This window comes from Nerophis lumbriciformis, linkage group LG03, assembly GCF_033978685.3.
Source record: "Nerophis lumbriciformis linkage group LG03, RoL_Nlum_v2.1, whole genome shotgun sequence".
In the NCBI taxonomy this organism is placed as follows: domain Eukaryota; kingdom Metazoa; phylum Chordata; class Actinopteri; order Syngnathiformes; family Syngnathidae; genus Nerophis; species Nerophis lumbriciformis.
Window position 1 is genome coordinate 28,849,793 of NC_084550.2, and position 27,361 is coordinate 28,877,153.

General features: G+C 40.2%; 1 protein-coding gene across 2 annotated transcripts in view; it reads right to left on the reverse strand.

Moving 5' to 3' along the window:
• Positions 1-954: 954 nt before the first annotated feature.
• atpsckmt (fATP synthase c subunit lysine N-methyltransferase) overlaps positions 955-27,361 on the reverse strand; it is a 44,330-nt gene continuing 17,923 nt past the window's right edge. For both annotated transcript variants that reach the window (XM_061936522.2, XM_061936514.2), the window contains 2 exons: positions 15,874-15,924; positions 955-4,834 (listed from right to left, as the gene is read on the reverse strand). In XM_061936522.2, the coding sequence (XP_061792506.1) occupies positions 4,622-4,834; positions 15,874-15,924 (264 nt within the window). In that variant the 3' untranslated portion in view covers positions 955-4,621. The remainder of the gene's footprint in view (positions 4,835-15,873; positions 15,925-27,361) is intronic.

Here is a 27,361-nt window from a genome sequence, read left to right on the forward strand (position 1 = left end):
CAAAATGTGTTTGTCATTCTTGTTTGGTGTGGATTCACAGTGTGGCGCATATTTCTAACAGTATTAAAGTTGTTAATATCACCACCCTCAGTGTAACCTGTATCGCTGTTGATGAAGTATGCGTTACATTCACGTGTGTGTGCGTACAGTAGCCGCACATATCTTGCGGCTGGGCCGGCACGTTGTTAGAATGCATGAAAAGCGGACGTGACGACAGCTCGTAGAGGACGTTAAAAGCAGTGCCTTTAAGGCACGCCCCCAAGACTGTGGTCCGGGTGGACTACAAGATATAATGACTGATGAACACCTTCATTCGATAATGAAGGTTGCCTTAGCTCAAAGCCTGAGCCCCGACATTAATGAACTAGCATCCAAGAAAAGATGGCAGGTATCTGGCTTGGGCACATCAGATTAGATCAGTGTGTTGCAAACTGGGCAGTTTAAAGTCCTGAATGGTTGTTTTATTCATTGTTATTTTACTTTCTAATTTATTAGCCTGTGGAAAAAGTTAATGTTGATATTTACCACAGAAGGCTGCAAATAGAAAAAAGGCATTACATTTTTATTTAAATTGTATTTAATATGCCATTGATATTTTTGAATTATTATTATTATTATTATTTGAAACTGGATTTTGCATGTCACTATAAAGTTATATAAGCCTTGCTTGTTCAATATTCAATGCAAAACTTGTTTGGGTCTCTATTAAAAGGTTCATTTGTTCAACCTTGGCCCGCGGCTTTGTTCACTTTTACATTTTGGCCCACTCTGTATTTGAGTTTGACACCCCTGTTCTACCGTAAGCAAAATAAATTGACATTCAGCCGGTAGGTGCAACTTGATGCTGTTATATATATATATATATATATATATATATATATACCGGTATATATATATATATATACACATTTTATATATATACAGTGGTGGTCAAAAGTGTACATAGACTTGTAAAGAACATCATGTCATGGCTGTCTTGAGTTTCCAATCATTTCTACAACTCTTATGTTTTTGTGATGTAGTGATTGGAGCACATACTTGTTGGTCACAAAAAACATTCATGAAGTTTGCTTCTTTTATGAATTTATTATGGGTCTACTGAAAATGTGAGGGTCAAAAGTATACATACAGCAATGTTAATATTTGCTTACATGTCCCTTGGCAAGTTTACCTGCAATAAGGCGCTTTTAGTAAGCTTCTGGCAAGCTTGAATTTTTGACAAAATTGGTGCAGTTCAGCTAAATGTGTTGCTTTTCTTACATGGACTTGTTTCTTCAGCATTGTCCACACGTTTAAGTCAGGACTTTGGGAAGGCCATTCTAAAACCTTCATTCTAGCCTGATTTAGCCATTCCTTTACCACTTTTGGGGTCATTGTCCTGTTGGAACACCCAACTGCGCCCAAGACCCAAACTCCGGGCTGATGATTTTAGCTTGTCCTGAACAATTTGGAGCTAATCCTCCTTTTTCATTGTCCCATTTAAAGCAGCAGTTCCATTGGCAGCAAAACAGGCCCAGAGCATAATACTACCACCACCAAGCTTGACGGTAGGCATGGTGTTCCTGGGATTAAAGGCCTCACCAAACATATTGCTGGGTATTGTGGCCCAACAGCTCACTTTTTGTTTCATCTGACCACAGAACTTTCCTCCAGAAGGTCTTATGATGAAAATGATTTGATTATTGTGATTTGGATTGATAAAGCTGGAAAATATTTAACGTTCTTTAAAAAGGTTGGAGGTAATAATGTGGTAATCCTCCCCTTTGCTTCACAGACCGTTAAAACCGTGTGAATTAGCGGAGACATAATTGGATTCGTCCAAAATAGCCACAAGTCCTGTCCTTTCCAGGTAGGCTCCCTTACAGACCAGACACCAGTTCTTAGGAATAAATTGTTTATTTAGAACGCTGATGTCATCGTTACACATGTTTCAAAGCTAAGCGTGTCCAATTAGATTTTGCTTTCTACAGGTTGTCCCTAGAGTCTGGACATAAGGAAACTTTCACCTTTGCATCACCAATCTTGAAAATCATGTTGAAGGTTTTATTTGTTAATATTACAGTTTTATAAAATGGCAAAAATGCCATTCATTGAAAGACTTAGACTTAGTAGAGTTGTTGGGTTTTGGTTTCACTTTACTTTGAGATATTGATCTGCCTTTCCAGAAACTGCACTCTGCAAACCTCATTTTTACTATTTAGTTTGTTTCCAACAAACTTTCTTTTTATCTATCACATTGCATTAAATGTGTCTATGTGCGTTCTTCATCTAGGTCACAGGTGTCAAACTCAAGGCCCGGGGGCCAGATGTGGCCCGCCACTTCATTTTGTGTGGCCCTGGAAATAATATGTATCAATAAAGTACTGTAACTTTTCTTACTAAATGTATTCTTTCTGTCTATTTTGGGGGGGGGGGAAATATATGTACTTTAACTTAAATATTGTGTAATTATGCAAAAATATATGATCAAACATTCAAACCATTTTTTAAATAGGAATAAATACTAATAATAATGATTTCAAAGCAAATTATCCATCAAATTGTGCAATGTAAAAGTAGCAATAGATTTTATGGTCAAATTGTGAAATTTACTGTGGTTTTTACAGCATTTTTCTCTAAATGAAAAAAACAGTACTTTTTTTTACTGTAATAAACTATGGTGCTATTTTGGCATTTACAGTAATACACCCCAAAAATATATAGTTGTTGAAAATAAAAACATTTTACTGTAAAATTGCATTTTTTTTAATTTGCAGTAAAAAAACCAAATGTACATTTTACAGTAACATTACCATAAAAACAGCAGTACTCTTTTTCCATTTACAGTAATATACACTACATTTTGAAGTGAAATTATTGCAACGTACCATTTTTTTTTTCACATTTTAGTTTGAAAAAAATCTACTAATAAAATGCATTAAAAAATGGTGTAATAATAGTATTGAGTGTTAGAGGCGGGGCCAAACATAACTGCCATGTGGCCCTCAGTGAAAACCACTTTGACACCTCCGCTTTAAAGCCAGAAAAAAAAGACCCAATTTCATTTCAAAATAAAATTCAAATAAACTAAATATGTTCTGTTTTTTAAATGTTCATAAATAAAAAAAGACTATTAAAAAATTGACCGTTGATTATAGATTAAACTGTCAAAATCAACGTCGTTATGAATTAGGCTCCAAATATTTTCAATTTGAAATATTTTTTTGCCATAAAAAAACAAGATTCTCCATGAAAAAATGGCATTAAACAAACAAACAAAAAACATTTAAACAACAATAAAAAGGTTTATAATCGACAGGTAGACGTTGAAGTTGATCTCGAGATATAAGGGTTTTGACGTAAATACAAATTTAAATAATGTACGACTCATTTTTAACACTTTTGTATCCTTGAGGATTTTATTATGATTTTTTTTTTTTAACTGTTATTGCTCAAAAATAATGAATCAAAGAAAAAAATAACAATTTTTGAGCTATTTACTGCTCAAATTACTTCACATCAATTATTTCACTTTTAAAACTTTGGAGGAGGGTGAAATGTTGCATATTTTGTGTTTTTGCCATTAAAAAAAACGGTTTTCTGTAACAAAAAGGGCTTCAAACAGTCAAAAAATAAATACTCATTTATATCCACAGACAGTTTTAAAGTCGATCTAGAGCAAAGGTGTCCAAAGTGCGGGGTTTTTAATTGGTCGACGACACATTTTAAAGACAAAATAAACATTACAACAATACAAAAAAAAAACTAGAATATGCCATTTCTAGTCAAATTGAAATGTGGAGCCGAACTTAAATGCTAACGTTGGCATGCTAACAGCTCGAATGCGTCAAGTATCAAGTTATGACTATGAAGTTGATTAACGTGGATTAACGTGTTACCATTTAGTGGTCAATTGTACGGAATATGTACTGTACTGTGCAATCTACTAATAAAAGTCTCAATCAATCAATCAAAAAAGTGTATGCATGCTAACAGTTAGCATGTTTCATGTACATTTGGCTTTAAAATGATCATCTAGTGGCCAATGCTACTGTAGAATCGCTATTTTTACTTGATTTAGCCATTTTTATGGTTGAAAATGTTAAATTTAGGGCATAATTTGTCGAATATGATTTGTTACTGATAAAACGAAGCTGTGTTGAGATAGTTTAGCATATATTGATTGATTCGCATTCCTTCTAGTTTTTTTATTGTACAAAATGTATCAAAGTGGGCCCTGCGTCCTTCAATTTTTATTTACGGGGCCCCTCACTGGAAAAAAATGTGGACACCGCTGATCTAGAGATTTAAGCTTATTTTGAAAAATGTTATAGTAAGACCTAGCAACTTGAGGGGAGCCCTAATGGTTCAAAAAAAAATGTGTATCTTGTATTGGTTTTGAAAATGAAAATGATCAAACATTTGAAACTTGCTAGCCAACGTAGAACCCTGGGGTCCAAACTTGGGATTGACGTAACTGAGGCGTTCCTCAAGGCACACCTTTAAGTCCTCTCCTTTTGAAATGTTTCAAATAATGTGATGTATGGAACTTACGTGTTTACTTCACATGCAGTCAGTTACATTAGTGGTGTTCCTCAAGGCTCCATCTTAGGTCCTCTCTTGTTCATCAACTGCTGGTCCTTCACTTCACTTTCATTTTCTGTCCTTTCAAAAGTGTGACGTCGTGTTCCTCGGCCGTGTGAGACTTAAAGGACCCGGCTTCATACACCCACACGGTGTCTATGCCCTCCCCGGCGGTGTGTTCAGGGACCCAGTTGGGGAAGGGGAATCTGCAGGCCACCACCTTAGCGCATCTGGGTAACTCCTTCTCCAGCTTCAGCTCCAGTTGGTCCATCTGTGTATGAACCATGACATCTGTGTATGAACATATGTGTATGAACCATGACATCTGTGTATGAACCGTGACATCTGTGTATGAACCATGACATCCGTGTATGAACATCTGTGTATGAATTGTGACATCTGTGTATGAACCGTGACATCTGTGTATGAACCATGACATCTGTGTATGAACATCTGTGTATGAACCATGACATCTGTGTATGAACCGTGACATCTGTGTATGAACCGTGACATCTGTGTATGAACCATGACATCCGTGTATGAACATCTGTGTATGAACCGTGACATCTGTGTATGAACCATGACATCTGTGTATGAACCGTGACATCTGTGTATGAACCATGACATCCGTGTATGAACCGTGACATCTGTGTATGAATTGTGACATCTGTGTATGAACCGTGACATCTGTGTATGAACCGTGACATCTGTGTATGAACATCTGTGTATGAACCATGACATCTGTGTATGAACCGTGACATCTGTGTATGAACCATGACATCTGTGTATGAACCGTGACATCTGTGTATGAACCATGACATCCGTGTATGAACCGTGACATCTGTGTATGAATTGTGACATCTGTGTATGAACCGTGACATCTGTGTATGAACCATGACATCTGTATATGAACCATGACATCTGTGTATGAACATCTGTGTACGAACCATGACATCTGTGTATGAACATCTGTGTATGAACCATGACATCTGTGTATGAACCATGACATCTGTATATGAACCATGACATCTGTATATGAACCATGACATCTGTGTATGAACCATGACATCTGTGTATGAACATCTGTGTATGGACATCTGTGTATGAACCGTGACATCTGTGTATGAACATCTGTGTATGAACATCTGTGTATGAACCATGACATCTGTGTATGAACATCTGTGTATGAACCGTGACATCTGTGTATGAACATCTGTGTATGAACATCTGTGTATGAACCATGACATCTGTGTATGAACATCTGTGTATGAACCATGACATCTGTGTATGAACCATGACATCTGTATATGAACCATGACATCTGTGTATGAACATCTGTGTATGAACCATGACATCTGTGTATGAACATCTGTGTACGAACCATGACATCTGTGTATGAACATCTGTGTATGAACCATGACATCTGTGTATGAACCATGGCATCTGTATATGAACCATGACATCTGTGTATGAACATAAATAAATAATAAATAAATGGGTTGTACTTGTATAGCGCTTTTTCTACCTTCAAGGTACTCAAAGCGCTTTGACACTACTTCCACATTTACCCATTCACACACACATTCACACACTGATGGCGGGAGCTGCCATGCAAGGCGCTAACCAGCAGCCATCAGGAGCAAGGGTGAAGTGTCTTGCTCAGGACACAACGGACATGACGAGGTTGGTACTAGGTGGGGATTGAACCAGGGACCCTCGGGTTGCGCACGGCCACTCTCCCACTGCGCCACGCCGTCCCCTGTGTATGAACCGTGACATCTGTGTATGAACATCTGTGTACGAACCATGACATCTGTGTATGAACATCTGTGTATGAACCATGACATCTGTGTATGAACCATGGCATCTGTATAAGAACCATGACATCTGTATATGAACCATGACATCTGTGTATGAACATAAATAAATAATAAATAAATGGGTTGTACTTGTATAGCGCTTTTTCTACCTTCAAGGTACTCAAAGCGCTTTGACACTACTTCCACATTTACCCATTCACACACACATTCACACACTGATGGCGGGAGCTGCCATGCAGGGCGCTAACCAGCAGCCATCAGGAGCAAGGGTGAAGTGTCTTGCTCAGGATGTATGAACCATGACATCTGTGTATGAACATCTGTGTATGAACCATGACATCTGTGTATGAACCATGACATCTGTATATGAACCATGACATCTGTGTATGAACATCTGTGTATGAACCGTGACATCTGTGTATAAACCATGACATCTGTGTATGAACCATGACATCTGTGTATGAACATCTGTGTATGAACCATGACATCTGTGTATGAACATCTGTGTATGAACCATGACATCTGTGTATGACATCTGTGTATGAACCATGACATCTGTGTATGAACATCTGTGTATGAACATCTGTGTATGAACCATGACATCTGTGTATGAACATCTGTGTATGAACCGTGACATCTGTATATGAATTGTGACATCTGTGTATGAACCGTGACATCTGTGTATGAACATCTGTGTATGAACCATGACATCTGTGTATGAACCGTGACATCTGTGTATGAACCGTGACATCTGTGTATGAACCATGACATCTGTGTATGAACATCTGTGTATGAACCGTGACATCTGTGTATGAACCATGACATCTGTGTATGAACCGTGACATCTGTGTATGAACCATGACATCCGTGTATGAACCGTGACATCTGTGTATGAATTGTGACATCTGTGTATGAACCGTGACATCTGTGTATGAACCGTGACATCTGTGTATGAACATCTGTGTATGAACCATGACATCTGTGTATGAACCATGACATCTGTGTATGAACCATGACATCTGTGTATGAACCGTGACATCTGTGTATGAACCATGACATCTGTGTATGAACCGTGACATCTGTGTATGAACCATGACATCCGTGTATGAACCGTGACATCTGTGTATGAATTGTGACATCTGTGTATGAACCGTGACATCTGTGTATGAACCATGACATCTGTATATGAACCATGACATCTGTGTATGAACATCTGTGTACGAACCATGACATCTGTGTATGAACATCTGTGTATGAACCATGACATCTGTGTATGAACCATGACATCTGTATATGAACCATGACATCTGTATATGAACCATGACATCTGTGTATGAACCATGACATCTGTGTATGAACATCTGTGTATGGACATCTGTGTATGAACCGTGACATCTGTGTATGAACATCTGTGTATGAACCATGACATCTGTGTATGAACATCTGTGTATGAACCGTGACATCTGTGTATGAACATCTGTGTATGAACATCTGTGTATGAACCATGACATCTGTGTATGAACCATGACATCTGTGTATGAACCATGACATCTGTATATGAACCATGACATCTGTGTATGAACATCTGTGTATGAACCGTGACATCTGTGTATGAACCATGACATCTGTGTATGAACATCTGTGTATGAACCATGCCATCTGTGTATGAACCATGGCATCTGTATATGAACCATGACATCTGTATATGAACCATGACATCTGTGTATGAACATAAATAAATAATAAATAAATGGGTTGTACTTGTATAGCGCTTTTTCTACCTTCAAGGTACTCAAAGCGCTTTGACACTACTTCCACATTTACCCATTCACACACACATTCACACACTGATGGCGGGAGCTGCCATGCAAGGCGCTAACCAGCAGCCATCAGGAGCAAGGGTGAAGTGTCTTGCTCAGGACACAACGGACATGACGAGGTTGGTACTAGGTGGGGATTGAACCAGGGACCCTCGGGTTGCGCACGGCCACTCTCCCACTGCGCCACGCCGTCCCCTGTGTATGAACCGTGACATCTGTGTATGAACATCTGTGTATGAACCATGACATCTGTGTATGAACATCTGTGTATGAACCATGACATCTGTGTATGAACCATGACATCTGTATATGAACCATGACATCTGTGTATGAACATCTGTGTATGAACCGTGACATCTGTGTATGAACCATGACATCTGTGTATGAACATCTGTGTATGAACCATGACATCTGTGTATGAACATCTGTGTATGAACCATGACATCTGTGTATGACATCTGTGTAGGAACCATGACATCTGTGTATGAACATCTGTGTATGAACCATGACATCTGTGTATGAACATCTGTGTATGAACCGTGACATCTGTATATGAATTGTGACATCTGTGTATGAACCGTGACATCTGTGTATGAACCATGACATCTGTGTATGAACATCTGTGTATGAACCATGACATCTGTGTATGAACCGTGACATCTGTGTATGAACTGTGACATCTGTGTATGAACCATGACATCTGTGTATGAACATCTGTGTATGAACCGTGACATCTGTGTATGAACCATGACATCTGTGTATGAACCGTGACATCTGTGTATGAACCATGACATCCGTGTATGAACCGTGACATCTGTGTATGAATTGTGACATCTGTGTATGAACCGTGACATCTGTGTATGAACCGTGACATCTGTGTATGAACATCTGTGTATGAACCATGACATCTGTGTATGAACCATGACATCTGTGTATGAACCATGACATCTGTGTATGAACCGTGACATCTGTGTATGAACCATGACATCTGTGTATGAACCGTGACATCTGTGTATGAACCATGACATCCGTGTATGAACCGTGACATCTGTGTATGAATTGTGACATCTGTGTATGAACCGTGACATCTGTGTATGAACCATGACATCTGTGTATGAACATCTGTGTACGAACCATGACATCTGTGTATGAACATCTGTGTATGAACCATGACATCTGTGTATGAACCATGACATCTGTATATGAACCATGACATCTGTATATGAACCATGACATCTGTGTATGAACCATGACATCTGTGTATGAACATCTGTGTATGGACATCTGTGTATGAACCGTGACATCTGTGTATGAACATCTGTGTATGAACATCTGTGTATGAACCATGACATCTGTGTATGAACATCTGTGTATGAACCGTGACATCTGTGTATGAACATCTGTGTATGAACCATGACATCTGTGTATGAACATCTGTGTATGAACCATGACATCTGTGTTGACATCTGTATATGAACCATGACATCTGTGTATGAACATCTGTGTATGAACCGTGACATCTGTGTATGAACCATGACATCTGTGTATGAACATCTGTGTATGAACCATGACATCTGTGTATGAACCATGGCATCTGTATATGAACCATGACATCTGTGTATGAACATAAATAAATAATAAATAAATGGGTTGTACTTGTATAGCGCTTTTTCTACCTTCAAGGTACTCAAAGCGCTTTGACACTACTTCCACATTTACCCATTCACACACACATTCACACACTGATGGCGGGAGCTGCCATGCAAGGCGCTAACCAGCAGCCATCAGGAGCAAGGGTGAAGTGTCTTGCGCAGGACACAACGGACATGACGAGGTTGGTACTAGGTGGGGATTGAACCAGGGACCCTCGGGTTGCGCACGGCCACTCTCCCACTGCGCCACGCCGTCCCCTGTGTATGAACCGTGACATCTGTGTATGAACATCTGTGTATGAACCATGACATCTGTGTATGAACATCTGTGTATGAACCATGACATCTGTGTATGAACCATGACATCTGTATATGAACCATGACATCTGTGTATGAACATCTGTGTATGAACCGTGACATCTGTGTATGAACCATGACATCTGTGTATGAACATCTGTGTATGAACCATGACATCTGTGTATGAACATCTGTGTATGAACCATGACATCTGTGTATGACATCTGTGTATGAACCATGACATCTGTGTATGAACATCTGTGTATGAACATCTGTGTATGAACCATGACATCTGTGTATGAACATCTGTGTATGAACCGTGACATCTGTATATGAACCATGACATCTGTGTATGAACCGTGACATCGGTGTATGAACCATGACATATGTGTATGACATCTGTGTATGAACATATGTGTATGAACATCTGTGTATGAACATCTCTGTATGAACCATGACATCTGTGTATGAACCATGACATCTGTGTATGAACATCTGTGTATGAACCATGACATCTGTGTATGAACCATGACATCTGTGTATGAACATCTGTGTATGAACCATGACATCTGTGTATGAACCATGACATCAGTGTATGAACCATGACATCTGTGTATGAACATCTGTGTATGACATCTGTGTATGACATCTGTGTATGAACCATGACATCTGTGTATGAACATCTGTGTATGAACATATGTGTATGAACCATGACATCTGTGTATGAACATCTGTGTATGAACCATGACATCTGTGTATGACCCGTGACATCTGTGTATGAACCATGACATACTGTATGTGTATGACATCTGTGTATGAACATATGTGTATGAACATCTGTGTATGAACCATGACATCTGTGTATGAACATATGTGTATGAACATCTGTGTATGAACCATGACATCTGTGTATGAACATCTGTGTATGAACCGTGACATCTGTGTATGAACCATGACATCTGTGTATGAACATCTGTGTATGAACCATGACATCTGTGTATGAACCATGACATCTGTATATGAACCATGACATCTGTGTATGAACATCTGTGTATGAACCATGACATCTGTGTATGAACCATGACATCTGTGTATGAACATCTGTGTATGACATCTACGTATGACATCTGTGTATGAACCATGACATCTGTGTATGAACATCTGTGTATGAACCATGACATCTGTGTATGAACATCTGTGTATGAACCATGACATCTGTGTATGAACATCTGTGTATGAACCGTGACATCTGTATATGAACCATGACATCTGTGTATGAACCGTGACATCTGTGTATGAACCATGACATATGTGTATGAACATATGTGTATGAACATCTGTGTATGAACCATGACATCTGTGTATGAACATCTGTGTATGAACATCTGTGTATGAACCGTGACATCTGTGTATGAACCATGACATCTGTGTATGAACATCTGTGTATGAACATCTGTGTATGAACCATGACATCTGTGTATGAACATCTGTGTATGAACATCTGTGTATGAACCGTGACATCTGTGTATGAACATCTGTGTATGAACATCTGTGTATGAACCGTGACATCTGTGTATGAACATCTGTGTATGAACCGTGACATCTGTGTATGAACCATGACATCTGTGTATGAACATCTGTGTATGAACATCTGTGTATGAACCATGACATCTGTGTATGAACATCTGTGTATGAACATCTGTGTATGAACCGTGACATCTGTGTATGAACATCTGTGTATGAACCGTGACATCTGTGTATGAACCATGACATCTGTGTATGAACATCTGTGTATGAACCATGACATCTGTGTATGACCCGTGACATCTGTGTATGAACCATGACATACTGTATGTGTATGACATCTGTGTATGAACATATGTGTATGAACATCTGTGTATGAACCATGACATCTGTGTATGAACATATGTGTATGAACATCTGTGTATGAACCATGACATCTGTGTATGAACATCTGTGTATGAACCGTGACATCTGTGTATGAACCATGACATCTGTGTATGAACCATGACATCTGTGTATGAACCATGACATCTGTATATGAACCATGACATCTGTGTATGAACATCTGTGTATGAACCATGACATCTGTGTATGAACCATGACATCTGTGTATGAACATCTGTGTATGACATCTGCGTATGACATCTGTGTATGAACCATGACATCTGTGTATGAACATCTGTGTATGAACCATGACATCTGTGTATGAACATCTGTGTATGAACCATGACATCTGTGTATGAACATCTGTGTATGAACCGTGACATCTGTATATGAACCATGACATCTGTGTATGAACCGTGACATCTGTGTATGAACCATGACATATGTGTATGAACATATGTGTATGAACATCTGTGTATGAACCATGACATCTGTGTATAAACATCTGTGTATGAACATCTGTGTATGAACCGTGACATCTGTGTATGAACCATGACATCTGTGTATGAACATCTGTGTATGAACATCTGTGTATGAACCATGACATCTGTGTATGAACATCTGTGTATGAACCGTGACATCTGTGTATGAACATCTGTGTATGAACATCTGTGTATGAACCGTGACATCTGTGTATGAACATCTGTGTATGAACCGTGACATCTGTGTATGAACCATGACATCTGTGTATGAACATCTGTGTATGAACATCTGTGTATGAACCATGACATCTGTGTATGAACATCTGTGTATGAACCGTGACATCTGTGTATGAACCATGACATCTGTATATGAACCATGACATCTGTGTATGAACATCTGTGTATGAACCATGACATCTGTGTATGAACCATGACATCTGTGTATGAACATCTGTGTATGACATCTGCGTATGACATCTGTGTATGAACCATGACATCTGTGTATGAACATCTGTGTATGAACCATGACATCTGTGTATGAACATCTGTGTATGAACCATGACATCTGTGTATGAACATCTGTGTATGAACCGTGACATCTGTATATGAACCATGACATCTGTGTATGAACCGTGACATCTGTGTATGAACCATGACATATGTGTATGAACATATGTGTATGAACATCTGTGTATGAACCATGACATCTGTGTATAAACATCTGTGTATGAACATCTGTGTATGAACCGTGACATCTGTGTATGAACCATGACATCTGTGTATGAACATCTGTGTATGAACATCTGTGTATGAACCATGACATCTGTGTATGAACATCTGTGTATGAACCGTGACATCTGTGTATGAACATCTGTGTATGAACATCTGTGTATGAACCGTGACATCTGTGTATGAACATCTGTGTATGAACCGTGACATCTGTGTATGAACCATGACATCTGTGTATGAACATCTGTGTATGAACATCTGTGTATGAACCATGACATCTGTGTATGAACATCTGTGTATGAAAATTTTATCACCATAGAAGTGTTTTGTTTCTTGCCACCGCCATGATTATTGACATTCCTATGCCCTATCGAAAATAAGGAGCATAAATGTCAACATTGTTATTGAAAAAGTAACCTAGTGTTTATTATTAAAAAAGTAATTAACGTGAACAAAATTGTAAAATGCACAAAGTGCATCTGCGGCCCGTAGCTAATTATTTAACGGCCCGCCACACCATCGCTAACATTCCAGTATTAGGTCATTTCCGGGATTTGGCCACATCTTTGGGGACATTTCCATGGAATCACATCTGTGGGTCATGTCTTAGTCTGTGATATCCATTGATTGGCAGGTGCGTACTGATTGACATGTCCCTAACGTCCTATGTTCATGTCACTGTTGTCATTTTCGTGGGGTGTCCAGTCTTTGGGAAATGTCTGTGAGGTCATATCCACGTATGGGGGTCATTTCTGGGATTTGTGCGGCACAGTGGGGACACGTCTTGTGGAGACATTGGCCACATGGGGTCACGTCTGTGGGTGTCATGTCCACGGCTGTGGAGAGGCTCATATCTGTGTCATGTCAACAAAGATCATGGCGTCTGTTTGTGTTCCCATGTCTGTAGAGTTGTGATGCCTCAGCAGTTAGCCACCTGACTGCTCCTTGTCTTCACTTATTCTTGACTATTTTATTAAACATGCGCGATTTGATGAAGTCTTAGTGCTCTGAAGACATTTACATGTACTGTAGATGTCTTTTTAAAGATACAGTACATGTTGATAATCATGTGTCCTCACATGATTCTCTTATTGGCTAGCTCACATTTAATTTCGGTATTCCAAACATCCTTTCTAATCCAAAATGAAGAGTTGACTGTTCCTGCTCTTATGTTTACATCACTGAGCCCGCCTTCCTTTTTTGTAAACTCTTACTTTAGTGGTCAAACAAAAGGCCGTCTGCACTTGGATACCATTTGGGGTGTTGTTGATTTATTGTGAGCCACTCGACGCCTCACAGCTACCCCTTTAAATCTCCATGACAACCATAGCTGATGTTTAAGAAGGCCTTATTGCACACATAAGTAATGTGCCTTGGTGACTTGAGCTCTTGACTTGGGACTCATTGTTTGAAAAACAAACAAATCATTCCATTATCGAGTCATCCCCTCTCTATATCCCTTAACGCTCGTCTCTGTGCGACCTTTGAGGTCACTGATAGAAACTTCCAATCGTCTTTTAAAGAGAAGAAAAAGATTGTAAACTATAAAAGTATCTTTGAGCTGAAGTTCACTGATGACCGTCTGCTGTTTGTGCACTTTGAAGTACAAGGAGGTGATGTTTATTACAAGAAAATGCTTCCTTCACCAAAAAGTGTTTTTTCTTAGCTGATGTAGCATGAAACTCTAATGGAAGTCTGCAAGTCTGTCTGACTTCTCTGGAATGTCTTCAACATGCTGACTTTGTAATAAAAACACTTTTCATGAGAAAAGAAAAAAAACAAACAAAAAAAAAAAACATTCCAGTATTAGCATGATAGCTTTTTTGGGGGGGCTAATTTTGCAGGTATATGCCTCTGCGTTGAATATGTTGTTACTTGACGAATGCTAACTGTTAGCAGCTAGCTTTTTTCGCAAATTTTACACCAGTGTCATAGTTCCACTCAGGCTTGAATACAAAGTCTCCCTAATAACCCACCAGTGCCTCCATGGAAATGCCCCCCCTCCACCTCAGACAACTTCTCACCCCTCCACACGACACCTGCGCTAACCTCCTCCGACCTCCGAGGACAAAGCTCCAAACTATGGGAGACCGGGCTTTCTGCTCCGCCACTCCCAGTCTGTGGAACGCTCTCCCTGACCACCTGAGGGCACCACAGACTGTGAATGCCTTTAAAAAAGGCTTAAAAACCCTTCTTTTTGAAAAAGCCTTTTTTTTAAGATATATGCGTGCTAGTTATAGTTTTTATTTGTATTTATTTTTATTATCTTTTTCATTTTTAATACTGTAGCACTTTGAAGTTTTTTGCTCAATGTAAAGTGCTTTTACAAATAAAATCCATTATTATTATTATTATTATTACTCCATAAATTAGCCGCACCGTTTTATAAGCCGCAGGTTTCAAAGTGTAGGAAAAAAAAGTAGCGACTTACAGTCCAGTATTTACCGTAATTATTACTAGTTTTATAAGTTTAAACACTTCAACTTTGCTTTTTTTGAGTTTTCTTGTTAAATTGTATTGTCACCATGTGCTGTGTACAAAAACAAAACCACACCAAATAATTAAAGTGGAGGAAAAGTATGTAGCAAATAGTGGGACTTACCATTTGAGGCACTCCAAATATGACAACATTGGAGTATTGTGCAAAGCTGACCTAAAAAAAAAAAAAAGAGTCATCACTAGAATGATTGTGATCCTTGTGAGAATGGACTTACTACATGGACTAAATGTGTGAGAATGGACTTACGACATGGACTAAGTGTGTGAGAATGGACTTACTACATGGACTAAGTGTGTGAGAATGGACTTACAACATGGACTAAGTGTGTGAGAATGACTTACTACATGGACTAAGTGTGTGAGAATGGACTTACTACATGGACTAAGTGTGTGAGAATGGACTTACTTCATGGACTAAGTGTGTGAGAATGGACTTACTACATGGACTAAGTGTGTGAGAATGGACTTACTACACGGACTAAGTGTGTGAGAATGGACTTACGACATGGACTCAGTGTGTGAGAATGACTTACTACATGGACTAAGTGTGTGAGAATGGACTTACTACATGGACTAAGTGTGTGAGAATGGACTTACTACATGGACTAAGTGTGTGAGAATGGACTTACTACATGGACTAAGTGTAAGAGAATGGACTTACGACATGGACTCAGTGTGTGAGAATGGACTTACTACATGGACTAAGTGTGTGAGAATGGACTTACTACATGGACTCAGTGTGTGAGAATGGACTTACTACATGGACTAAGTGTGTGAGAATGGACTTACTACATGGACTAAGTGTGTTAGAATGGACTTACGACATGGACTAAGTGTGTGAGAATGACTTACTACATGGACTAAGTGTGTGAGAATGGACTTACTACATAGACTAAGTGTGTGAGAATGGACTTACTACATGGACTAAGTGTGTGAGAATGGACTTACGACTTGGACTAAGTGTGTGAGAATGGATTTACTACATGGACTAAGTGTGTGAGAATGGACTTACTACATGGACTAAGTGTGTGAGAATGGACTTACTACATGGACTAAGTGTGTGAGAATGGACTTACGACATGGACTCAGTGTGTGAGAATGGACTAACTACATGGACTAAGTATGTGAGAATGGACTTACTACATGGACTCAGTGTGTGAGAATGGACTAACTACATGGACTAAGTATGTGAGAATGGACTTACTACATGGACTCAGTGTGTGAGAATGGACTTACTACATGGACTAAGTGTGTGAGAATTGACTTACGACAAGGACTAAGTGTGTGAGAATGGACTTACTACATGGACTCAGTGTGTGAGAATGGACTTACTACATGGACTCAGTGTGTGAGAATGGACTTACTACATGGACTAAGTGTGTGAGAATGGACTTACTACATGGACTAAGTGTGTGAGAATGGACTTACTACATGGACTAAGTGTGTGAGAATGGACTTACGACATGGACTAAGTGTGTGAGAATGGACTTACTACATGGACTAAGTGTGTGAGAATGGACTTACTACATGGACTAAGTGTGTGAGAATGGACTTACGACATGGACTCAGTGTGTGAGAATGGACTAACTACATGGACTAAGTATGTGAGAATGGACTTACTACATGGACTCAGTGTGTGAGAATGGACTAACTACATGGACTAAGTGTGTGAGAATTGACTTACGACATGGACTAAGTGTGTGAGAATGGACTTACTACATGGATTCAGTGTGTGTGAGAATGGACTTACTACATGGACTCAGTGTGTGTGAGAATGGACTTACTACATGGACTCATTGTGTGAGAATGGACTTACTACATGGACTAAGTGTGTGAGAATGGACTTACTGAATGGACTAAGTGTGTGAGAATGGACTTACGACTTGGACTAAGTGTGTGATAATGGACTTACTACATGGACTAAGTGTGTGAGAATGGACTTACGACATGGACTAAGTGTGTGAGAATGGACTTACTACATGGACTAAATGTGTGAGAATGGACTTACGACATGGACTAAGTGTGTGAGAATGGACTTACTACATGGACTAAGTGTGTGAGAATGGACTTACAACATGGACTAAGTGTGTGAGAATGACTTACTACATGGACTAAGTGTGTGAGAATGGACTTACGACATGGACTAAGTGTGTGAGAATTGACTTACGACATAGACTAAGTGTGTGAGAATGGACTTACTACATGGACTCAGAGTGTGAGAATGGACTTACTACATGGACTCAGTGTGTGAGAATGGACTTACTACATGGACTAAGTGTGTGAGAATGGACTTACTACATGGACTAAGTGTGTGAGAATGGACTTACGACATGGACTAAGTGTGTGAGAATGGACTTACTACATGGACTAAGTGTGTGAGAATGACTTACTACATGGACTAAGTGTGTGAGAATGGACTTACTTCATGGACTAAGTGTGTGAGAATGGACTTACTACATGGACTAAGTGTGTGAGAATGGACTTACTACACGGACTAAGTGTGTGAGAATGGACTTACGACATGGACTCAGTGTGTGAGAATGGACTTACTACATGTACTAAGTATGTGAGAATGGACTTACTACATGGACTCAGTGTGTGAGAATGGACTTACTACATGGACTAAGTGTGTGAGAATGGACTTACTACATGGACTAAGTGTGTGAGAATGGACTGACTACATGGACTAAGTGTGTGAGAATGGACTTACTACATGGACTAAGTGTGTGAAAATGGACTGACTACATGGACTAAGTGTGTGAGAATGGACTTACGACATGGACTCAGTGTGTGAGAATGGACTAACTACATGGACTAAGTATGTGAGAATGGACTTACTACATGGACTAAATGTGTGAGAATGGACTTACTACATGGACTAAGTGTGTGAGAATGGACTAACTACATGGACTAAGTATGTGAGAATGGACTTACTACATGGACTCAGTGTGTGAGAATGGACTTACTACATGGACTAAGTGTGTGAGAATTGACTTACGACATGGACTAAGTGTGTGAGAATGGACTTACTACATGGACTCAGTGTGTGAGAATGGACTTACTACATGGACTAAGTGTGTGAGAATGGACGTACTACATGGACTAAGTGTGTGAGAATGGACTTACTACATGGACTCAGTGTGTGAGAATGGACTTACTACATGGACTAAGTGTGTGAGAATGGACGTACTACATGGACTAAGTGTGTGAGAATGGACTTACGACATGGACTAAGGGTGTGAGAATGGACTTACTACATGGACTAAGTGTGTGAGAATGGACTTACTACATGGACTCAGTGTGTGAGAATGGACTTACTACATGGAACAAGTGTGTGAGAATGGACTTACTACATGTACTAAGTGTGTGAGAATGGACTTACGACATGGACTACGTGTGTGAGAAAGGACTTACTACACGGACTAAGTGTGTGAGAATGGACTTACGACATGGACTCAGTGTGTGAGAATGACTTACTACATGGACTAAGTGTGTGAGAATGGACTTACTACATGGACTAAGTGTGTGAGAATGGACTTACTACATGGACTAAGTGTGTGAGAATGGACTTACCACATGGACTAAGTGTGTGAGAATGGACTTATGACATGGACTAAGTGTGTGAGAATGGACTTACGACATGGACTCAGTGTGTGAGAATGGACTAACTACATGGACTAAGTATGTGAGAATGGACTTACTACATGGACTCAGTGTGTGAGAATGGACTTACTACATGGACTAAGTGTGTGAGAATTGACTTACGACATGGACTAAGTGTGTGAGAATGGACTTACTACATGGACTCAGTGTGTGAGAATGGACTTACTACATGGACTCAGTGTGTGAGAATGGACTTACTACATGGACTAAGTGTGTGAGAATGGACTTACTACATGGACTAAGTGTGTGAGAATGGACTTACGACATGGACTAAGGGTGTGAGAATGGACTTACTACATGGACTAAGTGTGTGAGAATGGACTTACTACATGGACTAAGTGTGTGAGAATGGACTTACTACATGGACTAAGTGTGTGAGAATTGACTTACGACATGGACTAAGTGTGTGAGAATGGACTTACTACATGGACTCAGTGTGTGAGAATGGACTTACTACATGGACTAAGTGTGTGAGAATGGACTTACTACATGGACTAAGTGTGTGAGAATGGACTTACGACATGGACTAAGGGTGTGAGAATGGACTTACTACATGGACTAAGTGTGTGAGAATGGACTTACTACATGGACTCAGTGTGTGAGAATGGACTTACTACATGGAACAAGTGTGTGAGAATGGACTTACTACATGTACTAAGTGTGTGAGAATGGACTTACGACATGGACTACGTGTGTGAGAAAGGACTTACTACACGGACTAAGTGTGTGAGAATGGACTTACGACATGGACTCAGTGTGTGAGAATGACTTACTACATGGACTAAGTGTGTGAGAATGGACTTACTACATGGACTAAGTGTGTGAGAATGGACTTACTACATGGACTAAGTGTGTGAGAATGGACTTACCACATGGACTAAGTGTGTGAGAATGGACTTATGACATGGACTAAGTGTGTGAGAATGGACTTACGACATGGACTCAGTGTGTGAGAATGGACTAACTACATGGACTAAGTATGTGAGAATGGACTTACTACATGGACTCAGTGTGTGAGAATGGACTTACTACATGGACTAAGTGTGTGAGAATTGACTTACGACATGGACTAAGTGTGTGAGAATGGACTTACTACATGGACTCAGTGTATGAGAATGGACTTACTACATGGACTCAGTGTGTGAGAATGGACTTACTACATGGACTAAGTGTGTGAGAATGGACTTACTACATGGACTAAGTGTGTGAGAATGGACTTACGACATGGACTAAGGGTGTGAGAATGGACTTACTACATGGACTAAGTGTGTGAGAATGGACTTACTACATGGACTAAGTGTGTGGGAATGGACTTACTACATGGACTAAGTGTGTGAGAATGGACTTACGACATGGACTAAGTGTGTGAGAATGGACTTACTACATGGACTCAGTGTGTGAGAATGGACTTACTACATGGAACAAGTGTGTGAGAATGGACTTACTACATGGACTAAGTGTGTAAGAATGGACTTACGACATGGACTAAGTGTGTGAGAAAGGACTTACTACACGGACTAAGTGTGTGAGAATGGACTTACGACATGGACTCAGTGTGTGAGAATGACTTACTACATGGACTAAGTGTGTGAGAATGGACTTACTACATGGACTAAGTGTGTGAGAATGGACTTACTACATGGACTAAGTGTGTGAGAATGGACTTACTACATGGACTAAGTGTGTGAGAATGGACTTACTACATGGACTAAGTGTGTGAGAATGGACTTACGACATGGACTAAGTGCGTGAGAATGGACTTACTACATGGACTAAGTGTGTGAGAATGACTTACTACATGGACTAAGTGTGTGAGAATGGACTTACTTCATGGACTAAGTGTGTGAGAATGGACTTACTACATGGACTAAGTGTGTGAGAATGGACTTACTACACGGACTAAGTGTGTGAGAATGGACTTACGACATGGACTCAGTGTGTGAGAATGGACTTACTACATGTACTAAGTATGTGAGAATGGACTTACTACATGGACTCAGTGTGTGAGAATGGACTTACTACATGGACTAAGTGTGTGAGAATTGACTTACGACATGGACTAAGTGTGTGAGAATGGACTTACTACATGGACTCAGTGTGTGAGAATGGACTTACTACATGGACTCAGTGTGTGAGAATGGACTTACTACATGGACTAAGTGTGTGAGAATGGACTTACTACATGGACTAAGTGTGTGAGAATGGACTGACTACATGGACTAAGTGTGTGAGAATGGACTTACTACATGGACTAAGTGTGTGAGAATGGACTGACTACATGGACTAAGTGTGTGAGAATGGACTTACGACATGGACTCAGTGTGTGAGAATGGACTAACTACATGGACTAAGTATGTGAGAATGGACTTACTACATGGACTAAATGTGTGAGAATGGACTTACTACATGGACTAAGTGCGTGAGAATTGACTTACGACATGGACTAAGTGTGTGAGAATGGACTTACTACATGGACTCAGTGTGTGAGAATGGACTTACTACATGGACTAAGTGTGTGAGAATTGACTTACGACATGGACTAAGTGTGTGAGAATGGACTTACTACATGGACTAAGTGTGTGAGAATGGACGTACTACATGGACTAAGTGTGTGAGAATGGACTTACGACATGGACTAAGGGTGTGAGAATGGACTTACTACATGGACTAAGTGTGTGAGAATGGACTTACTACATGGACTCAGTGTGTGAGAACGGACTTACTACATGGAACAAGTGTGTGAGAATGGACTTACTACATGTACTAAGTGTGTGAGAATGGACTTACGACATGGACTACGTGTGTGAGAAAGGACTTACTACACGGACTAAGTGTGTGAGAATGGACTTACGACATGGACTCAGTGTGTGAGAATGACTTACTACATGGACTAAGTGTGTGAGAATGGACTTACTACATGGACTAAGTGTGTGAGAATGGACTTACTACATGGACTAAGTGTGTGAGAATGGACTTACCACATGGACTAAGTGTGTGAGAATGGACTTATGACATGGACTAAGTGTGTGAGAATGGACTTACGACATGGACTCAGTGTGTGAGAATGGACTAACTACATGGACTAAGTATGTGAGAATGGACTTACTACATGGACTCAGTGTGTGAGAATGGACTTACTACATGGACTAAGTGTGTGAGAATTGACTTACGACATGGACTAAGTGTGTGAGAATGGACTTACTACATGGACTCAGTGTGTGAGAATGGACTTACTACATGGACTCAGTGTGTGAGAATGGACTTACTACATGGACTAAGTGTGTGAGAATGGACTTACTACATGGACTAAGTGTGTGAGAATGGACTTACGACATGGACTAAGGGTGTGAGAATGGACTTACTACATGGACTAAGTGTGTGAGAATGGACTTACTACATGGACTAAGTGTGTGGGAATGGACTTACTACATGGACTAAGTGTGTGAGAATGGACTTACGACATGGACTAAGTGTGTGAGAATGGACTTACTACATGGACTCAGTGTGTGAGAATGGACTTACTACATGGAACAAGTGTGTGAGAATGGACTTACTACATGGACTAAGTGTGTAAGAATGGACCTACGACATGGACTAAGTGTGTGAGAAAGGTCTTACTACACGGACTAAGTGTGTGAGAATGGACTTACGACATGGACTCAGTGTGTGAGAATGACTTACTACATGGACTAAGTGTATGAGAATGGACTTACTACATGGACTCAGTGTGTGAGAATGGACTTACTACATGGACTAAGTGTGTGAGAATGGACTTACTACATAGACTAAGTGTGTGAGAATGGACTTACGACATGGACTAAGGGTGTGAGAATGGACTTACTACATGGACTAAGTGTGTGAGAATGGACTTACTACATGGACTAAGTGTGTGGGAATGGACTTACTACATGGACTAAGTGTGTGAGAATGGACTTACGACATGGACTAAGTGTGTGAGAATGGACTTACTACATGGACTCAGTGTGTGAGAATGGACTTACTACATGGAACAAGTGTGTGAGAATGGACTTACTACATGGACTAAGTGTGTAAGAATGGACTTACGACATGGACTAAGTGTGTGAGAAAGGACTTACTACACGGACTAAGTGTGTGAGAATGGACTTACGACATGGACTCAGTGTGTGAGAATGACTTACTACATGGACTAAGTGTGTGAGAATGGACTTACTACATGGACTAAGTGTGTGAGAATGGACTTACTACATGGACTAAGTGTGTGAGAATGGACTTACTACATGGACTAAGTGTGTGAGAATGGACTTACTACATGGACTAAGTGTGTGAGAATGGACTTACGACATGGACTAAGTGCGTGAGAATGGACTTACTACATGGACTAAGTGTGTGAGAATGACTTACTACATGGACTAAGTGTGTGAGAATGGACTTACTTCATGGACTAAGTGTGTGAGAATGGACTTACTACATGGACTAAGTGTGTGAGAATGGACTTACTACACGGACTAAGTGTGTGAGAATGGACTTACGACATGGACTCAGTGTGTGAGAATGGACTTACTACATGTACTAAGTATGTGAGAATGGACTTACTACATGGACTCAGTGTGTGAGAATGGACTTACTACATGGACTAAGTGTGTGAGAATTGACTTACGACATGGACTAAGTGTGTGAGAATGGACTTACTACATGGACTCAGTGTGTGAGAATGGACTTACTACATGGACTCAGTGTGTGAGAATGGACTTACTACATGGACTAAGTGTGTGAGAATGGACTTACTACATGGACTAAGTGTGTGAGAATGGACTGACTACATGGACTAAGTGTGTGAGAATGGACTTACTACATGGACTAAGTGTGTGAGAATGGACTGACTACATGGACTAAGTGTGTGAGAATGGACTTACGACATGGACTCAGTGTGTGAGAATGGACTAACTACATGGACTAAGTATGTGAGAATGGACTTACTACATGGACTAAATGTGTGAGAATGGACTTACTACATGGACTAAGTGTGTGAGAATTGACTTACGACATGGACTAAGTGTGTGAGAATGGACTTACTACATGGACTCAGTGTGTGAGAATGGACTTACTACATGGACTAAGTGTGTGAGAATTGACTTACGACATGGACTAAGTGTGTGAGAATGGACTTACTACATGGACTAAGTGTGTGAGAATGGACGTACTACATGGACTAAGTGTGTGAGAATGGACTTACGACATGGACTAAGGGTGTGAGAATGGACTTACTACATGGACTAAGTGTGTGAGAATGGACTTACTACATGGACTCAGTGTGTGAGAACGGACTTACTACATGGAACAAGTGTGTGAGAATGGACTTACTACATGTACTAAGTGTGTGAGAATGGACTTACGACATGGACTACGTGTGTGAGAAAGGACTTACTACACGGACTAAGTGTGTGAGAATGGACTTACGACATGGACTCAGTGTGTGAGAATGACTTACTACATGGACTAAGTGTGTGAGAATGGACTTACTACATGGACTAAGTGTGTGAGAATGGACTTACTACATGGACTAAGTGTGTGAGAATGGACTTACCACATGGACTAAGTGTGTGAGAATGGACTTATGACATGGACTAAGTGTGTGAGAATGGACTTACGACATGGACTCAGTGTGTGAGAATGGACTAACTACATGGACTAAGTATGTGAGAATGGACTTACTACATGGACTCAGTGTGTGAGAATGGACTTACTACATGGACTAAGTGTGTGAGAATTGACTTACGACATGGACTAAGTGTGTGAGAATGGACTTACTACATGGACTCAGTGTGTGAGAATGGACTTACATGGACTCAGTGTGTGAGAATGGACTTACTACATGGACTAAGTGTGTGAGAATGGACTTACTACATGGACTAAGTGTGTGAGAATGGACTTACGACATGGACTAAGGGTGTGAGAATGGACTTACTACATGGACTAAGTGTGTGAGAATGGACTTACTACATGGACTAAGTGTGTGAGAATGGACTTACTACATGGACTAAGTGTGTGGGAATGGACTTACTACATGGACTAAGTGTGTGAGAATGGACTTACGACATGGACTAAGTGTGTGAGAATGGACTTACTACATGGACTCAGTGTGTGAGAATGGACTTACTACATGGAACAAGTGTGTGAGAATGGACTTACTACATGGACTAAGTGTGTAAGAATGGACTTACGACATGGACTAAGTGTGTGAGAAAGGTCTTACTACACGGACTAAGTGTGTGAGAATGGACTTACGACATGGACTCAGTGTGTGAGAATGACTTACTACATGGACTAAGTGTGTGAGAATGGACTTACTACATGGACTAAGTGTGTGAGAATGGACTTACTACATGGACTAAGTGTGTGAGAATGGACTTACTACATGGACTAAGTGTGTGAGAATGGACTTACTACATGGACTAAGTGTGTAAGAATGGACTTACGACATGGACTAAGTGTGTGAGAAAGGACTTACTACATGCAGTCGGTCTTTGGAGTTTTGACGACAGGTACGGCGCCAGAGTCTGTTGAAATAAAGTGTTTCTCGCCTTCCTGTCGGTAATTTTAATGAGCTAAATATGTACATAAAGTGTTGTACTTATATTCCAACTCCGCGTTCTTCTTGGTCATCGCCGCTGCCGCCGTCACCCCCCGCCCCCCGACCACACCACCACAAATAGATGCCTGTCCTGTGGGAAACACTGACTTACTACATGGACTAAGTGTGTGAGAATGGACTTACTACATGGACTAAGTGTGTGAGAATGGACTTACTTCATGGACTAAGTGTGTGAGAATGGACTTACTACACGGACTAAGTGTGTGAGAATGGACTTACGACATGGACTCAGTGTGTGAGAATGACTTACTACATGGACTAAGTGTGTGAGAATGGACTTACTACATGGACTAAGTGTGTGAGAATGGACTTACTACACGGACTCAGTGTGTGAGAATGGACTTACGACATGGACTCAGTGTGTGAGAATGGACTTACTACATGGACTAAGTGTGTGAGAATGGACTTACTACACGGACTAAGTGTGTGAGAATGGACTTACGACATGGACTCAGTGTGTGAGAATGGACTTACTACATGGACTAAGTGTGTGAGAATGGACTTACTACATGGACTAAGTGTGTGAGAATGGACGTACTACATGGACTAAGTGTGTGAGAATGGACTTGCTACATGGACTAAGTGTGTGAGAATGGACTTACGACATGGACTCAGTGTGTGAGAATGGACTTACTACATGGACTAAGTGTGTGAGAATGGACTTACTACATGGACTAAGTGTGTGAGAATGGACTTGCTACATGGACTAAGTGTGTGAGAATGGACCTACTACATGGACTAAGTGTGTGAGAATGGACTTACTACACGGACTAAGTGTGTGAGAATAGACTTAAGACATGGACTCAGTGTGTGAGAATGGACTTACTACATGGACTAAGTGTTTGAGAATGGACTTACTACATGGACTAAGTGTGTGCGAATGGACTTACTACATGGACTAAGTGTGTGAGAATGGACTTACTACATGGACTAAGTGTGTGAGAATGGACTTACTACATGGACTAAGTGTGTGAGAATGGACTTACTACATGGACTCAGTGTGTGAGAATGGACTTACTACATGGACTAAGTGTGTGAGAATGGACTTACTACATGGACTAAGTGTGTGAGAATGGACTTATTACACGGACTAAGTGTGTGAGAATGGACTTACGACATGGACTCAGTGTGTGAGAATGACTTACTACATGGACTAAGTGTGTGAGAATGGACTTACTACATGGACTAAGTGTGTGAGAATAGACTTACTACCTGGACTAAGTGTGTGAGAATGGACTTACGACATGGACTCAGTGTGTGAGAATGGACTTACTACATGGACTAAGTATGTGAG